Consider the following 19,541-nt stretch of genomic DNA (forward strand, 5'->3'; position numbering starts at 1 on the left):
AGCAGTAAAATCCTTATTTTGTAAGAGCCACATTCTAAACAGCTGCCTCACTGAATAATGTTCAACTATAGGTACATGCTTACTTACTGTTTAGCAACCAGGGATACCATCATAAAAATTAACATTGTTAAGAACACAGTACAAGGACTCAGAGGAACCTAAAAGTTTCAAAATGCAATTTCATGTGGGAATGGGGACTATATGAATAAATATGACTTTAGAACAGAGATGAAGATTCCTTAATAGATGAGGAATATAGGTCTAGTATGAGTGCATCTATCAGACTGCATAGACTGATTCTAGCAATATAGGAAAAGTTTCTACTTGACACAGTATCCCTTAGCATTATTCTTAAAAGGCTGGGAATGTAGAGCAAAACTTTATTGGCTTTTATACATGTATTGATCTAACCATCTCACTCCTCACTTAAACTTACTATTAGCAATTCCTTCTAATATGCTGTTTTCTCTGCCTTGGACCCTTCCCCACATTTTATATCTGGAAAAGACCTACTATATGTGCCCTCATTCCTTCAAAATGTCATCTAATTCATGTTCCATGACTATTCAAAGCCCTGCCTGAGTCTAACAACATCATCCTCTGGCAATTTTATTTATTTTTTTAAATATTTTTTTTAACTGCCCTCTTCCATCCAGACTGCCACATAACCTTGAGCAAGACCATCTGACAACTTTTAATAAATGAGTTCATTTAAGTGCTTTTAAAGAGGATACTAAACACATTTTGTGCACTGTTACAATGTTTATGAATGCTGAAATATTATCTGGGCTAGAAAAACTAAATCATCTACAAAAAAGTAAAACTAATATAATCGAGCCAAAGAAGACAAATTTTATATAAACTTTAGATTTTAAATAGTTACTACAACAAGGAGTTTTATAAACTGTCTTGCTTCCAAATTTATCTGTCATGGTGTTTTAAAAAAAATTTTTTTAAGCAACTCAGTCAAAATGTTGAAATACTATAACACATAGTACTCTCTCTAGGTTTCCTATACTGTATGAAGAAGAAAAAAGGAGGCCACTGCTACACCAGGTGCTAAACAATAGTATTTTTTTAAATCCATCCCTTAGTATATAAAAGTCTTGTTTTAAAAAACAGCACATATGAAACAAAAATTTAGATTTTTAAACTGTTAAAATTTGCTATAAAACTGCTACAATATAACCAAAGAACTATTTTCACAAGTTAAAATTTGAACCAATTCTAAATCTTCTTTGGAGTCAAATAGTTATTGTCAGATGAATTAGCAAAATTTTCATTAAAAGTTGTAAAATACAATGCTGATGGAATATGGGAATTATTATTGGTGAATGTTTACAACTATGTGTTAAATGTCTTAAAATATTTATAACCTTTAGCTCAGGAATTCCATTTTTAATCATCTATTTCAAATATGGAGGGACGAGGTAGAGATGCTCATTTTTATAAAAGGGAGAGCTTAAAACCACCTAAATGCTACACAATAGAAATAAAATATATTCAACTGATAGAAAATAACAGAAAGCAAATACCATTTCAGTAACTACATAAATAATGTGGAAAACGTTTATGTTGTAACATCAGGTGAAGAAAGCAAGAATCAAAACTCTAAGATAGACTTTTGGATAGCAGCCATCCTGACTGGCGTGTAATGGTACCTCATTGTGGTTTTGATTTGCATTTCTCTGATAATGAGTGATGTTGAGCATCTTTTCATGTATTTTTTTGCCATCTGTATGTCTTCCTTGGAGAAATGTCTGTTTAGTTCTTTGGCCCATTTTTTGATTGGGTCATTTATTTTTCTGGAGTTGAGCTGGAGGAGTTGCTTGTATATTTTTGAGATTAATCCTTTGTCTGTTGCTTCGTTTGCTATTATTTTCTCCCAATCTGAGGGCTGTCTTTTCACCTTGCTTATAGTTTCCTTTGTTGTGCAAAAGCTTTTAAGTTTCATTAGGTCCCATTTGTTTATTTTTGCTTTTGTTTCTAAAATTCTGGGATGTGGGTCATAGAGGATCCTGCTGTGATTTATGTCGGAGAGTGTTTTGCCTATGTTCTCCTCTAGGAGTTTTATAGTACTACAAGCAATAAATGCTGGAGAGGGTGTGGAGAAAAGGGAACCCTCTTACACTGTTGGTGGGAATGCAAATTAGTACAGCCACTATGGAAAACAGTGTGGAGATTTCTTAAAAAGCTGGAAATAGAACTGCCATATGACCCAGCAATCCCACTTCTGGGCATACACACCAAGGAAACCAGATCTGAAAGAGACACGTGTACCCCAATGTTCATCGCAGCACTGTTTATAATAGCCAGGACATGGAAGCAACCTAGATGCCCATCAGCAGACGAATGGATGAGGAAGCTGTGGTACATATACCCCATGGAATATTACTCAGCCATTAAAAAGAATTCATTTGAATCAGTTCTAATGAGATGGATGAAACTGGAGCCCATTATACAGAGCGAAGTAAGCCAGAAAGATAAAGACCATTACAGTATACTAACACATATATATGGAATTTAGAAAGATGGTAATGATAAGCCTATATGCAAAACAGAAAAAGAGACTCAGATGTATAGAACAGACTTTTGGACTCTGTGGGAGAAAGCGAGGGTGGGATGTTTCAAGAGAACAGCATTGAAACATGTATATTATCTAGGGTGAAACAGATCACCAGCCCAGATGGGATGCGTGAGACAAGTGCTCGGGCCTGGTGCACTGGGAAGACCCAGAGGGATCAGGTGGAGAGGGAGGTGGGAGGGGGGACCGGGATGGGGAATACATGTAAATCCATGGTTAATTCATTTCAATGTATGACAAAAATCACTGCAATGATGTAAAGTAATTAGCCTCCAACTAATAAAAATAAATGGAAAAAAAAAAAAATAATAATAAATAAATAAATAAACTAGGGAAAACAAACAAACAAACTCTAAGATATTATGTTTTAAAATAGAGCAATAGAAAAGACTAGAAGAAAATGTCTGTAAAATAGTTTTAAAACAAGCACCTGTGGAAATTCATCTTCCTCTGAGCTGTGAAAGTCATATTGCTTAAGGTCACTCTTATTGATCACAGGCAAGGTCTCAGGAGTAGGCTGCTGAGATGTTAGCACAGCCTCTGCTTTAGGCTTCTTTGGGTACTTCTTCTTTTGACGAACCACATCAGAAGCCTCTTCTTTCAAAGACAAGTGATGCGGGTGCTGTTTACATGATGATTTTTCCCCCAAAAGGAAGAAATGAAAATCATTTTAGAAATCATAAAAAACTATACTGCTCTTTGAAAAAACATACATTTTTACCCAGGAGGTGATTTTATTTTCTGGTTTTAATATGCAGAAACTATTGATGATAAGCTAAAAAGTGCTTTGCTTTCACAAATTACAGTGAAAAATAATTATGACGTTTAAATTTACTTTTTTATATTGTTATCAATACTTTAAGATGTTAGTGATTTTTAAAAATTCCTCTATTATGCAATACATCATTTAAAATGTATTTAAATTCTATTTTGATTTTATTTAAATCTACTGATATTGACTACTTTTATTTTTAAAATGACTTGGATTAGATTATAAATTCATTAATTCATTTCTATGCTTATTTCCAATTTTTAAAAATATCTACATGTGGAATAACTTTTCTGAGACAGAAAAGCTTATTAATTAGGGAAGAAACCTTCACTTTTTAGAATTAATTACTACCTCAGCTGAACAATAATCAAACTGTCTTCAAGTACCCCAGAGTTCTTTGGTGGCACGCAAGATGCTGTCTGGCAGAGACTAACTGATGGGTGGAGTCTAGAACCCAGCTATCCTCAACAGAGCAGCTGTTTCTGTTTTAACATACTGGCATTCCTTTTAATAAATAAGACTCTGCTTTAAAAAGTTTAAAAATGACTGTTCTAAGCATCAAATTACAAGCGTTAACAAAGTGTAAAAATACTCAGGAAGTTTTACATTTTTTCAAGTAGCTCAGATTTTCATTAAAACTACTTTAGGGTCAAAAATGCTATACATGATGAAAATGTTGCTGAAACACTGAGTTATTGAGATATAAATGCTTTCATACAATGGGCATAGCTATGACATCAAAAAGAAATCCCCAACTTCTCAGAAACTAAAGTAGGGTGTGTGACAAAGGAAATATAGTTAACTATGTCAAATGCAATCATATTTCTAAAATTAGTATTTAAATAATGTGGGTGTTTAATCTTAGAGGTGATCTAAGATTAAGAATCAATATATAACAAAGGCTGATTCTGCAGTAATTTGGGGTTGAGATTTTCATATTCTATACCTAACAATAATATGCATAGGAAAAGCACTGATTTAGAACTGGATTTTTAAAAATAATGCACAAAATGACATTTATTGTCTTGTTTATGCCAAAGTAAGTGTGATTTAAAGGGTAGTTGGGCTAGATGCCTGTGATTAATAAGAAAGAACTTTGGTGTTTGAATTGACACAGCTGAATAATGAAGGTGTCTCCCTACTCCACATTCTTCCTTGACCTTTAAGAAAGAACCCATGAAAAATGAGAATTGTGCACATTTTTAAAAGATGAATTTTCCACAAACACCCTAAACCATTTTTTAAAATCCTGCTACACAGTAGAGCTCTACTGTCTAAAAACTCAGCCAATAACCTGTTTCTTTTTAAAAATTTAAGCTCTTCAAAGGTTTTAACTTTCACATTTCTTGACTGAATGCTTTTATACACCAAGTGAATAATGAATAAATGTAACTCTTCAGTCTAAGAAACTAATCACTAGTCTCTTTATTAGGAAAAAATTGAGTTCTAGAAGTTATAGGACTTGAGAAAGTCAAGATAAACAACAACTGATAAATGCTGGTTATGGCAATAGTGAGGACAGTAACTTTGAATAGTCTCAATGAAGAAAGGCTTAATTTTGTTGACTGCCATCACAGATATGCAGGATTTGCTAAGGCAGTGATAATAACTAAGCTGTAATTACCATTATTCTGTAGGGATGCAAGATAGCATAGCTGAAAAAACACATGGTTTTTGGTGTTAGACCTAGACTCAAAATCTTAAATCTGCCACTTAATAACTATATGATCTAAAAGTCACACAGAGGTAAAAATCTACCTCAAACGGATGTGGCAAGGATTAACGAATCAACATGCATGTAAAAAATCCTAGCAAAGTACAAAAAGTAGGAACTCAAACATGTTAGTAATCTTCCTTTGTAACCAAACTATTGTAAGACAATTTCAGAAACCAACTGTCCAGTCAATATTACCATACATGCTTCTCCCCAGAAGATACTCACCTTAGTTTTACATTCTTGGACTTTGTGATGATTTCCATTATGAAGAGTTGCTGGAGTGGCATATAATTCTTTTTCTGATCTACTGATCTTCACTTCATTAAGGATTTCACCACCATAGTCTCCTAAATGATATCTTGAAAAGGAAATAACATATAAGAAAATGTTACAGTTCAAAAATAAAATAGAAATAAAAAACCAATGATACATCATTTACTTGGAACACAACAAATCAAACAGAGTCAACAATTAATTGGATTATTCTTAAGAGAGAAAACGTATGGGAACAAAGGAAGCTCATATTTGGGATTTAGTAAAAACAAAACAAGGACTGAGGCTGAAGCTGAAACTCCAACACCTTGGCCACCTGATGCAAAGAGCTGACTCATTTGAAAAGACCCTGATGCTGGGAAAGATTGAGGGCAGGAGAAGGGGATGACAGAGGATGAGATGGTTTGATGGCATCACTGACTCAATGGACATGGGTTTGGGTGAACTCCGGGAGTTGGTGATGGACAGGGAGGCCTGGTGTGCTGTGGTTCATGGGGTCGCAAAGAGTCGGACACGACTGAGCGACTGAACTGAACTGAAAAACAAAACAACTCCCTCTCCTAATCTCTAAGATACACAGAAGATGGAATCTTCATATATATCATATTTTCAAACACTGGGAAATGATGTTTTAGAATGCTTACCTCAGAAAAACAAACAAAATTTTGTTAGGTTTAGCAGAGTCTATTTAATTATGTAGGAAAAGGATTATTACATTGGCGAATACATTTTCAAAATGCACTGAAACAAGTGTTTCCTAACTAATCAAAAAATAAAATCAATTAAACAATTATTTCTCTCAAATTTTAATAGAAACTTTAATACAGAGAATGGGACAATATGATCTCCAAGTTCTTTTCTAAATACAATTAAATGATTCTGCAACAACAAGAAATTAAGTGTAACAGGGATCTGATCTATACTATACACAAAAATATCTCCCAAATTTGCAACCCAAACTGGCAACTTAATGGTTTAAAAACAAAAAGCAAAAACTAGCAATCACAATTTTCAAAAAAATGGAGATATTGTTAGATAATCAATTTCAATAGTTATAAAGTTGAAATTTGGTTATATTTTGCCTTTCCTTTGACTGAAGCATTACTGGTATGTAAGAGTAGCAATGTTACCTTTTTTCCACAACTTCTAAGGTTAAGTGCAATAATTCTCGCTTTGTTTTCTCTCTTCTCTTAATCATTTCCAAAATTGTTATGGCTCTACTAAATTCTCGTCTCAGTTTCAACATCTTTTCATAAGAGGCTTCATCATTCTTTCGATTCTATTCAAAATAATAAGTTTAAAGAATTAAATTCAACTGTCCACATTTCCAGCTTCATTCATCAGAATCTTATCAGACCCAAATTCACTCTATAAAAGCAAAAATGTTAAACAACAACACACACATCTAAACAGCAATTACAAAAAAAAAAAAAATTACAAAAAAAAAGTAAACAGCAATTACATTAAGAGAAACTATTTAACTCAAAAAAAACAAAAAAACAAAAAACACAACACAAATATCTCAATAAATATTCAGAAAAAAATGTTCCCAGCTGCTGAAAAGACGGACTGACACAGATGGGATAATTTGAACATAAAATTTTTAAAGTCTGCCTGAAACAAAAACTACTATATCAAAAAATGTAATTTTTTCTTATTGTTACAAGGTCTTTTTCAATGACAGACAGAAACAGTTCTTTCAAATCAAGGTTATCTAAAAATAGCCAAACTGAGTTGCTATTCATCCATTCAGCCTTCTAATCGTGGGCTGGACAGTTCAATTCACTATAATGTAAAGATTCACAATGACAAGCAAAGCTTCCCTTTAAAAACTCAGATATAAAACAGATTACAGAATATAAAGGATCTCAAGGAATGGAATTATCATGCTGAATGTAGTAAAACCTCACTGCAGAGCAGAAAAGAGATCTACTAGTAAAAGGTCTGGATTTCATTATAAATTCTTACTTTGAAGTGTCAAAAGTAACTTGAACTAACTCACAGGTAAAAGTTCTAACTAATAACTAGAGAAGGCTCAGTTATAATTAGCAGCATCACCTGCATATAAAAATTACTGTTAATACAAATATTTTGCTCAATCAAATAGCCACAGAATTCTTACTTTCTATTAGGTGTGGAACTATCTGTTTAAAAACAGATCACTACCACTCCTCATTCTATATGTTCAGACAGACTGCATTTAAGCAAGCTTTCCATACATTACTTAATAAAGCAATGTGACATTAGAAATCTGAACTCAAAGAAAGCCAGGTTTCGTATAGGAGGATTATAAAAGAGAAAGTAAAACTTGAGGAAGATACAAAGTTTTACTTTTTTCTTTTGCATAGTTTCTTGTATTTGAAAATTAATCATTACCTATAAAACATTACTTAAACTAAATCTCATTAAGGTAGTGCATACTGAATATTAAAAAATACTATGTTATGAATAATAAATCACCCTTTAATCTTATCCAAGGGAAATATATCACTCTCCCCCTTCAGTAATATATGTGACAAAAGACAAAAATCTAAAGCACAGTTTTAAGCAAAATATTTTGTAACCAGGCAGCAGTTGCACCTTATGATTAAAAAAAAAAAATGAACATAACCAAGAGCAAATATTAAAGTACAAAGTACTTTAATACTTCAGTATTGCTCACTGTAAAAGGTATTACACATGTCCCCTATTCTCAAAAGGCTTAAAGTCTAATAAGAATGAAAGAAATACAAGTTCAAAAGATAAATAACACCAGCTGAACAAAAAGTGCATCAGAACATTTTAAAGCTGTCCTCCTCTTCATTAAATGTTTCTCTTGGACTATGCACTTCTGCCCCTTCTTACTCATTCATTTCCTGCTCTCTTTAGGCCCAAATAAGTAGCTTCCCTAATTTTTCTTAACCCCACTCCTGCCCTTTCTTCTACTTTTACCTTTTATTGTGAAATAATTTCAGATTTACAAAAAAGCTACAAAAATAGTATAAAAAATCCCCATATTATCTTCATCCAGATTCCCCAAAGGTTAATATGTTACATTTGCTTTATATATCTCTATGATGTATATACACATTGTTACGGACTGAACATTTGCATCACCTGAAAATTCTTATGTTGAAATCCTAACTATCCAATGTGATTTTTATTTGGAGGTGAGGGCTTTGGGAGTACTCATGAATGGATCAGTGCCCTTATAAAATGGAGGCCTCAGAGAACTCTCTTGCCCCTTCTGCCATGTGAGGACACAGCAAGAGGACCATCTATGAAACAAGAAGTGGGCCCTCAATAGACACCAAGTCTGATAATACCTGAATCTTGGACTTCCCAACGTCCAGAACTGAAAAATAAATATTCATTGTTTAACCCACCCAGTCTACGTATTTTTGTTGCAACAGCACAAATGGACTATGACACACATACATACATATATAACTTATTAGCAACAGTATTTTAAAGTATTTTTCAAGTTGATATAATGTCTTCATCCCCTAAACACTTTAATGTGTATTTTCTAAGAATAATGATAGTCTCTTATACAATCTCAGTAACATTGTCAAAATCAGGAAATTAATACTGATATAAAAACTATTATCTAATTTATAGACTCTCCTCATATTTCACCAATCGACCCACTAATGTCCTTCACAGCAAGAAATACAAGTTAGTATATACAGATTTCCTATATTTATATAATGTTGCTATAAAGGACATTAGTGGGACAATAATAATTTTTATTATTAAAATTTATTATAAATAATAAATTCTTTCCCAGTCTAGGACCTGATTCTGGATTAAAACTGAATTTAGCTGTCATGTCTCTTTGGGGTTGTTCAGTTGCTCAGTCATGTCCGACTCTGTGACTCCATGGACTGCAGCACACCAGGCTCCCCTGTCCTTCCCTATCTCGTACAGTTTGCTCAAACTCATGTCCACTGAGTCAGTGATGCCATCTAACCATCTCATCTCTACCACCTCCTTCTCATCCTGCCTTCAATCTCTCCCAGCATTAGGGTCTTTTCTAATGAGTTGGCTCTTCGAATCAAAGAGCCAAAATACTGGAGCTTCAGTTTCATCATCAGTCCTTCCAATGAATATTCAAGGTTGAATTCCTTTAGGATTGACTGGTTTGACCTCCTTGCTGCCCAAGGGTCTCTCAAGAGTCTTCTCCAACACTACAGTTAAAAAGCATCAATTCTTTGGCACTCAGCCTTCTTTATGGTCCATGTCTCTTTAATCTCCTATAAGTTGGAATACTTCCTCTGTTTTTCTATCATGATCATGACCTTGATAGTTTTGAAGAGTAGAAGCCATTTATTTTTGTAGAATGTTCATTAATTTGGGTTTCTTTGATCTTTTTCCACAATTAAATTGAGGTTGTGAACTTTTGGTATGACCATTACAGAAGTGAAACTGTGTCCCTTGCTCATCATAAAGAAAGAAAGAAAGAAAGTGGAGTCACTCAGTTGTGTCCGATTCTTTGTGACTTCATGGACTGTAGCCGACCAGGCTCCTCCGTCAATGGGATTCTCCAGGCAAGAATACTGGAGCGGGTTGCCATTTCTTTCTCCAGTTGCTCATCATACCAGGAGCTAAATGATACCTATTTGTCGGATTATTGCTGATGTTAACTTTGATCATTCGATTAAGATGGTGCTTGCCAGGTTTCTCTAGTCAAATGACTGTTTTTCTTTTCTTTTTTTTTCATTAAAAAGTACACTGTGGGACTTTATATAATCAAATTTCCCCCATCAGTTTATCATCCGTTAATTCTAACTTTTGCCAGAAACAATGGTAGTTGCCAGATGATGATTTTTGAACACCATCATTCCATTGACATTTTTAAGTTGGAAATCTATGACAAGGAAAAGCATTCTATCTATCATCTATCCATACATTTATATCAGTATGGATGCAAGGGTTACCTTATGAGTTATAATCCATTACTCTCCTTATTGTGTGTGACACACAAACTCCCCCAATGTGATCAGCAGAGTCCCCCTAATTAAAGATGGCTCCTGAGGCCTTCTGACACTGCTCCAACATGCTTTCATCACATTTTTATATTCTGGCAAAGCAGAATGTTCCAAGTTTACCTTTATGCTTTCCTAGTATCAGACCTGAAATTAACCTTTTTTTTAATGAGCCCTGGTTTCCTTTAATGGAAAACAGTATTTTTACATGCTACTCTAGTTGCTTCTACATGGGAAATCCCCAAAATGGAGGAGTCTGGTGGGCTCCAGTCCATGGGTCACAAAGAGTCAGACACAACTTAGCGACTAAACAACAACAAAATACCAGCTACGCAGCTTCTTTCCTTTCAGATAACTTCTTTGTGAATTTTTGGAGTCTTGCATAATTTGGGCCTCATTCACTATTCATCTCTGTCAAAACCAGATCTAGAGGTTTCCTCACTGTTTTAGAACATCTACATTTCTGTCTCTTGGCTTGAAGAACACTTCTTATATTGACTTCAAAAGAAGCCTAAATGGTGGTGGGGCAGCAGGAGGGGAGGAGGAGCTGTGGTTTATGACCTGACCAACTCAGGCAGTCATGATTTTAGCTTTATATAAGGTACTAGGTTGATGAAGAAGGAAATGGCAAACCACTCCAGTATCCTTGCCTGGAAAATCCCATGGACAGAGGACTCTCGTGGGCTACAGTCCATGGGGTTGCAAAGAGCTGGGCACGACTGAGCGACTAACACTAATTGCTTCTATATGCTCTAAGTGAACATAGCTAGGAAATAAGCCTATAATACATTTATGTACATAAACAAGCCCAGATTTATATCTATTTCTAGCTGCAGCAATATTAAAATCTGTAAGTTCATAGCGACATCTTTTCTGTGCTTTTAAGATTGTCTACTCCCTGTATTCAAATTTACTCATTCCCTTTACCCTTCTCCACAACCACTGCTTAGAGCAAATCCCCGTCTTCCTATTCCAGTTACATATTACAGTTTTGATCAGCTGCCAAATCTCTAGGGAAGCGGTTCTCAAACTGCTATAATTTATAGTTAACCATAGATCTCTGTAAATCAAGGCTAATTCACGAGTGATTGTTATGTGCAGCCAGACTTAGAACCACCACCCTGGAAGTCTGCTCTCCTGCCTATCTTGCTTCACCTGGGCCACACAGGAGGAGAGAAGGAAGGCACAAATGTTAACAGTTCCACCTGCGGGTTAAACACATCAGTGTATATGCTGACTCAAGCCTCCCCAGTCAGTGCATTCGGACATGCTGGCACCTTAACACCATCTCACTTAAGAATGCCCTCAAGCACTTTAGCACTCACAAACTAAACATTACTTTAATGATTAAAAGTAAGTTCTAGACTTCTAAGCAAATATTTCAGAAGTCCTTTACTCTAGCCTTTGCATCAGCTATTTATATAGCTATACCCTCTGGAATGTTTTTAAGTTTGTGGGAATAGGAAAGGAATCAGAGAATCTCTGTTAACTAGTATTCACTTTTTGCATATCCCAATGCCTGACCACCTCTGAAACACTTAAGGTGCTCATTCTCGATTGCTTTCCCAATTTTCTCATTTTAAAACTCAGACATTTCCAAGAAACAATAGTATATACGAAGGGGAATAGTCTTTGGTCCCACAACTGAAGACGGAGAAATAAAAAGACCATTGAAAAAGAAAATGTACCATGCTAGAGATGAATATGAAAATAACAGGTAAGAGGAAGGGTAGGAATCACAGTGTCAGGAAAACACTGGCCTAGTTATTACAATGGAGAAATGCCTAAACACAGGAACTTGTTTCTAGCAATTCTCAAAACATGCTGGTTAGAAAATAGTGATTTAACTTATTTAAGAGTAAAACACATTTAAATATTAGGAATATTGTTTTTTATGTCAATAATACTGCTATTTTAAGTACTTCATGCCTATCCATTAAAAGAAACCCAACAGTACTTTTCCTTCAAAATATATTGCTCTGTTTTCCAATACATCTGAACCAATTATATTTCTCTTAAAAATTGGAAATTCAGATATTTCAATAATTCAGATAAACCTCTCCTTCCTCATATTCAAATTTATAAAACTTTACTGTATTTACAAACTTATCTCATTATAGTCTTGTCTAAACAAGGCATTAATCTTCATGAAATATCTAATATCTCTATAGCCAAGAACCAAAACACCAAATTGAAAACTCAGTCTGGGTTAGGGAATGTCATCCACATTTGGGAAATCCAAGAAATAGTTATAAAAACTAGTTGTTAACCAGAAGAGTTTCCCCTAAAATGTACCATCCCTGGCAGCTGTTATGCTTCACAGCTGTTATATTAACAGCTGACAAGGACAAGCACTCCATGCTAGGAGAAACAGGAATCCAGAGAAAACGTTGACCTCCAATTACAATTCCTTCCGTTTTTTACATTTATATGTTCCTAATATTCTACAACGTTAAAGAATGTGTTACTGTGTCTGGTGTTTATTATTAATTGTGAGAAGTGGAAGACAGTGACTACCCCCCCTAAAATAATGTTTTCTTCTTTACTGTATCATTTCACAGCATGAGACCCAGTTTCTCTTAGAATTCTGGCTCATCTTGCTTCTGAAAGCCAGGTGAGGACAAGTTTGTCAATTTGAAATCTGACACAACTGACAGTTTAGAAAACGAGAAAAAGATTTCGTTGTCTTAGTATCTTAATTGTGACTGTCAGCAGAACAGGCTTGAAAATAAACCTTTACCAACTTCCCCTGACCCTACAGTAGTTAGAGGGAGTAAAGTCCTTTTTTACATTTATGATATGGTTTCAAAGGAACTCTTAAGCTTCCAAATAGAGGATATGTATAGAATGTATAGCTTACTGAAGAACTCAAAACTCCTGTTTCCTCATAACACGAATTTCCTCATATCACTTCAATTGCAAGCCTAAAATGATATAATCAATAGATTTATAAAGCTCATAGGTATTAAATAAACATTAAACAAACACTGCAAACAACTGGGAGATAGAGGCTACTGAAGAGCAGGCTTTCTAAAATAAAGTTCAACAATGTCATTGGCTTCACTTTATGTCCAAATTACTCAAAATTACTCAAGCTATTGGCAGAAAAAAAAAATTGGTCTTAAATACTATCTAGGTACATTCAGTTAAACCTAATTTGCATATTACCTTTCGAGTTTGCATTTTTTCTGTTCTCCTCCGAAAGGCAACATAAGGGTCACTGTTGGTAGAGCCATCTCTTTTCTCTTGTTTTATCTGAGGAATGAGGGATGGTCCCCTGCAGTTTTTACGTTTTCTCACCCAGTAGTCATATACAGCTTTAATAAGGTAATCATCTTCATTTAGCAGCAGTTTTGCTTCTTGAAGTGTTACAAGCTAAATAAAACATAAAAACTGTCATCAACTACAATCCTTAGGGAAAACATTTAAAGATTAAACTTTGTCTACAGGGAAAAAAATGTGATCAGTCTAACAGTTATGATCAGGTATTATGATGGCAAAAAACACAATTCAATTCAATCTAACAAAGAATTTATTGGTAAGATTTACCAAAAATAGATATTTGCCCTAAGAGGTAGTGAGTTCCACCACTTAAAATATTTAAGAAGCCTGAATTAATGAGAAGTCTACAACAGATTTATGACTTAGGTAAGTCGTGAACTAGAGACACCCAGAGTCCATAAAAATTCTGATACTCTGCGATTCCACACACTGCAGGATCTACTAGTCTTCATCTACTAGCATCATTAAGTGTTTCTGTTTTTCAACAGAAAATAGAATTTACAGGTGGTTTCTTTTTACCTCCCTCCAAAATAAATGATGAATACTTTCTAATATACTGCGAACTGAATACATACATGACTCCTCTGAAATTGAAAAGGACAAACTTAGCATGTTTCCAGAATTTTCCACACTATACAGTCTTAAATTTTTTTTACCAGTCACATACAAAACAACTTCTCTAACAAAGCTGATTAAATACTAGAGAATCCTTATTCTCGACACTCATCTTGCTGATGACAATGTCATGTCTGGACAGTGGCATCTCAGGATCTCTCTCTCCTTTATCAATGCAGACAACATATGTTGACATTATCTCAAAAGTAAAATTTGTAAAAATTTGCTTGGTCACATCTGTTTCCCTGCTCTTTGCGAAGATCAGAGAGGCTGATAAGATGGATTAGGGGTTACAAAGATCCATTTGTAGTGAAGCTTAGAAAAAGATTATAGAGTTTTAAAGCTGTGAATACTTATTGAAGTGGTGATATCCCAATCTTTTTACTTTTATTACTTTAGAGATGAAGATTTATTTTCAAAACAAACTGAAATATCTCCTAAAACTTGGAAATGGTGGGGAAATATCACTGCAATTTTAAGATTAGCATACTAATCAATTTGGTGGTTGTATGAATTTATTTTAAGAAAGTATGACTTACAAAACATATTTTTTACATGATTTGATTTCTCATATTGGTATGACTTAATGGAATAAATCATTTGGACAATGATCATTTTGTGACTACAGGAAGAGACGACACTGACAATATCAATACAAGTATCCCAGTCCATGTGATAGTTACTTTTAGTGCAATACAATTATAAATGGCCATTGTTTGGTGGTTTATTCAAAGTCTCAGTGGAGTCAGCTTAAGTGCATCTGAGAGACTGAGTAACATGGTCTCTAAAGAGGACAGCCAGAGCCTGAAACATAAGACCAAACCAAAAGAACCAATATGTTCCAAATATCAGCCTGAAGTGGATGCTCTCCCATTGTTAACTGAAGTTCTCTGGAACGGTGATGTATACTTTCAAAGTCTATAAGGATGGTGGCAGAATAAGAACAGAGCTTTCATATAGGGTTATTGTTACCATCTTTCTAAATTCCATATATATGCGTTAGTATACTGTATTGGTCTTTATACAGGACAGACTTTTGGACTCTGTGGGAGAAGGCGAGGGTGGGATGTTTAGAGAGAACAGCATCGAAACATGTATATTATCTAGGGTGAAACAGATCACCAGCCCTGGCTGGATGCATGAGACAAGTGCTTGGGCCTGGTGCACTGGGAAGACCCAGAGGAATCGGGTGGAGAGGGAGGTGGGAGGGGGGGATCGGGATGGGGAATACATGTAGATAAATGGCTGATTCATATCAATGAATGACAAAAATCACTACAATATTGTAAAGTAATTAGCCTCCAACTAATAAAAATAAATGAAGAAAACAAAACAAAACAAAACAAAAAAACAGAGCTTTCTGGATCTAACAAACTTCCACCACATGCTAAGAGCTTCATAGCATAACTGGTAGCTCTGGCTACCAAGGGAAACAGTGCTGTGATATGTCGCATGTGCTTCAACTGTTTGGTCACTCTGCTTCTGAAAAGATTTTATAACCTTCACTGATTAAATCAAGAACTCAATCTAATCCTGGAGTGGGGAGGAAGATAATCTCTTTCCATCAACCCACAGAATCATTTCCTATACAGTGTTATCAAAATAACACTGCTTCCTATCTTTCTGCAGAAGATGTCAGCAGATTAAAACAATGCCTCAGATTTTCTTCTCTTGGTGCTTCTTGATCCTGCTAGAAATGTCCTGCCTGGTAGTTAAGTACCCTCTTTACAGCTGAGGTAATTAAAACCCAATACACAGTTTAAATATCCTGACATTACTTTTCTTGGTTAACTGTATTTTCTCAGTCAACTTCTGTTTTTATATTGTTATATGACCAACTTTTATTTTATTGGATAATTTTGGTTTTACTCATTCTGTAAAAATTAGCTTTAGTTATTCTAGGGCAACTAGTATGAGTGCCTCTCTACTATCATGGTGACAACATTAAATTTGACTGGCAAGATCTACTTACAGATAAAATAGCCACAAATTAAACCACATGATTAAAAATCCACAAAAACAGAATCCCACTACTTTTATATCCTAAGAAAAAAGTCCTGCCATTTAGCACTTCATCCACTAGAAAGCAGTGGAAACTACTATTTAATTGGCAAAGGGATCTGTGATAAATTTATAATTTCCAAGACAACTCTGACTTACTTGAATGACTTATTTTGAGGGTAAGGGATGGGAGATAAAAATTATTCTTCTTCTAGACTGAATACTCATTGGAAGGACTGATGCTGATGCTGAAGCTGAAGCTCCAATATTTTGGCCACCTGATGCGAAGAGCCGACTCATTGGAAAAGACCCTGATGCTGGGAAAGATTGAGGGCAGGAGGAGAAGGGGGCGACAGAGGATGAGATGGTTGGATGGCATCGTCAACTCAATGGACATAAGTGAGCAAACTCAGGGAGAGAGTGAAGGACAGGGAAGCCTGGCATGCTGCAGTCCATGAGGTTGCAGTCGAACACAACTGAGTGACTGAAAAACAACAGACTGCAACCAGCTCCATGAGAACAAAGATCATTTACTTTGCTTATATACAAAACTCAGGCTTTCCTGGTAGCTCAATGGTAAAGAGTCTGCCTGCAATAAAGGAGATGCAGGAGACACGGGTTTGAACCCTGGTTAGGGAAGATCCCCTGGAGGAGGAAATGGCAACCCAATCCAGTATTCTCGCCTGGAAAATTCCAGGACAGAGAAGCCTGGCAGGCTACAGTCCATGGGGTCGCAAACAGTCAGACATGACTGAGCATGCACACATATACAAAACTCATGGTTTAGAAATTTCAATAAATGCATAAATTATTTAATACACAAATGAATAAAACACATGTAAAAATTAATTCTTTTACATATAAAATAGCCAGTTAAGCAGTATGTCCAACATTACAGTAACAACTACCCAATAGTCCAATAACAACTCTCAGTCTATCATTTGTGCTATAGGTTGTGGGTAAAACAACAAAATAAACTTTAAGACAAATCCAGTACCTGAAGAACCTAACAATATAGGAATTAAGGTAAGAGACACAAATTAATAAGAGAACAATATAAGAACTTTGGAACTGAGTATTACTGCAATAAGCAAGAGGACATAGTCACAAAAAACTCATTTGGGAGTGCCTGTGTTGACAGCTTAAGGTACAAGAATAAATTCTGATGACAGATACCAAAAGAAATAGCGACAAGTAAGAGGCAGAGGAGCAAATGGAAGAGGAGATGAAGAAAGAAGAGGAGTCAGGAAATGTGGAGATCAGCAACATCCAATACTACAGGGACATTAAGTAGAGTGCAGACTTAAAAAAAGGCTCCTGGATGACAATTAGGAGGCCATCAATCGCCTTAAACAGTACAATATCAGTAAAATAAAATGGAGTAAAAGCTAAACAATATGCCTTATTTTTTGAAAATGTTTGTTATTCAGTCACTCAGTCATGTCCAACTCCTTTGTAACCCCATGAACTGCAGCATGCCAGGCTTCCCTCTCCTTTACTCTCATCCCTGAGTTTGCTCAAGTTCATATCCATTGAGTTGGTGATGCCATCCAACCATTTCATCCTTGGTCATTCACTTCTCCTCCTGCCTTAAATCTTTCCCAGCAATCAGGGTCTTTTCTAGTGAGTCAGCTCTTCACATCAGGTGGCCAAAGTACTGGAGCTTCAGCTTCAGCATTAGTCCTTCCAATGAATATTCAGGGTGGATTTCCTTTAGGACTGACTGGTTTAATCTCCTTGCTGTCCAAGGGACTCTCAAGAATCCTTTCCAACAACACAGTTTGAAAGCATCAGTTCTTCAGCACTCAGCTTTCTTTATGGTCCAACTCTCACATCTGTACATGACTAGTGGAAAAATCATAGCTTTGATTATATGGACCTTGTCGGCAAAGTGATGTCTCTGCTTTTTAATATGCTGTTTAGGTTAGTCACAGCTTTTCTTCCAAGGAGCAAGGGTCTTTTAATTTCATGGCTGCAGTCACCATCTGCAGTGATTTTGAAACCCAAGAAAATAAAGTCTGTCACTGTTTCATTGCTTTCCCATCTATTTGCCATGAAATGATGGGACAGGATGCCATGATCTTAGCTTCTTGAATACTGAGTTTTAAGCCAGGTTTTTCCACTCTCTTCTTTCCCCCTCATCAACAGGCTCTTTAGTTTCTCTTCACTTTCTGCCATTAGAGTGGTATCATCTGCATAGCTGAGGTTGTTGATATTTCTCCCAGCAATCTTGACTCTAGATTGTGCTTCATCCAGCCTGGCATTCCACATGATGTACTCTGCATAGAAGTTAAATAAGCAGAGTGACAATATATAGCCTTGATGCACTCCCTTCCAAATTTTGAACCAGTCTGTTGTTCCATGTCCAGTTCTCACTGTTGCTTCTTGACCTGCATACAGATTTCTAGGAGGTAGGTAAGGTGATCTGGTATTTCCATCTCTTTAAGAATTGTCCACATTTTGTTGTGATCCAAACAGTCAAAGACTTCAGCCTAGTCAATGAAGCAGAGGTAGATATTATTCTGGAATTCCCCTGCTTTTTCTATGATCCAATGGATGTTGGTGACTTACCTTTGGTTCCTCTGCCTTTTCTAAATCCAGCTTGTACATCTAGAAATTCTCAGTTCACATACTGCTTTTTAATATGCTGTTGAAGCCTAGTTTGAAGGATTATGAGCATTACCTTGTTAGCATGTGGAATGAGTATAATTTGAAAATGCAACTGTGACTAAAAAAAAAAAGCCAAAAAACAGAAGGTGGTAGTTTATCGAGAAAGACAGGTTCAAGTGAAAGGGCTCTTTTGGAAATAGGGACCCTTGGCACATTTTTGGGCAAAAAGAAAAAGACTAAAGAAATGAGAGAAGAGATCATTGAAGACTGAGTATTCAAGGAACATACAGGTGCACAAGGAAGAGTTAGAAATTTAGGGACTAAAGATAAGGGATTTTGAAAGCCCACAAGATCCTAAGTTTTGGGAGTCACTGAAGAGAATGAATACAGTGTAAGATCATCTGAAGTTAAGAGATTAAGTTTTAGAAAAATTAAACTTGAGAGTCTGTGGGTCTAGACGGAGAATCCAAAAGGGAGCACAAGAAGAGAAAAAAGAACATCTTGGGGCTTAAGAGAGAGGTCAAGGCTAAAGGCATACGTATTTTATAACACACACAAAAATCCTCAATGAGGTGATTAACCCCCAAATAATCAGGATATGAATACCAAGAACAGAATTTTAAGAAACCTTAATATTTACAGCAGTTGAATGAAAAGGCAGTCAGTAAAAGAAAATTAGAAGAAATGGGCATAAAAAATCATTAAGGAAACCAAAAGGGA

General features: G+C 35.5%; 1 protein-coding gene across 2 annotated transcripts in view; it reads right to left on the bottom strand.

Annotated features, from left to right (window-relative positions):
• EPC2 (enhancer of polycomb homolog 2) overlaps positions 1-19,541 on the bottom strand; it is a 124,855-nt gene that overhangs the window by 21,118 nt on the left and 84,196 nt on the right. Inside the window, exons 4-7 of one of the 2 annotated variants that reach the window (XM_020905069.2) lie at positions 13,482-13,688; positions 6,477-6,625; positions 5,299-5,431; positions 3,015-3,206 (exon numbers count right to left, since the gene is read on the bottom strand). In XM_020905069.2, coding sequence (XP_020760728.1) covers positions 3,015-3,206; positions 5,299-5,431; positions 6,477-6,625; positions 13,482-13,688 — 681 coding nt within the window. The remainder of the gene's footprint in view (positions 1-3,014; positions 3,207-5,298; positions 5,432-6,476; positions 6,626-13,481; positions 13,689-19,541) is intronic. The other variant, XM_020905070.2, reaches the window with a different exon arrangement.

The sequence above is a fragment of the Odocoileus virginianus genome, chromosome 13 (assembly GCF_023699985.2).
Source record: "Odocoileus virginianus isolate 20LAN1187 ecotype Illinois chromosome 13, Ovbor_1.2, whole genome shotgun sequence".
Lineage (NCBI taxonomy): Eukaryota > Metazoa > Chordata > Mammalia > Artiodactyla > Cervidae > Odocoileus > Odocoileus virginianus.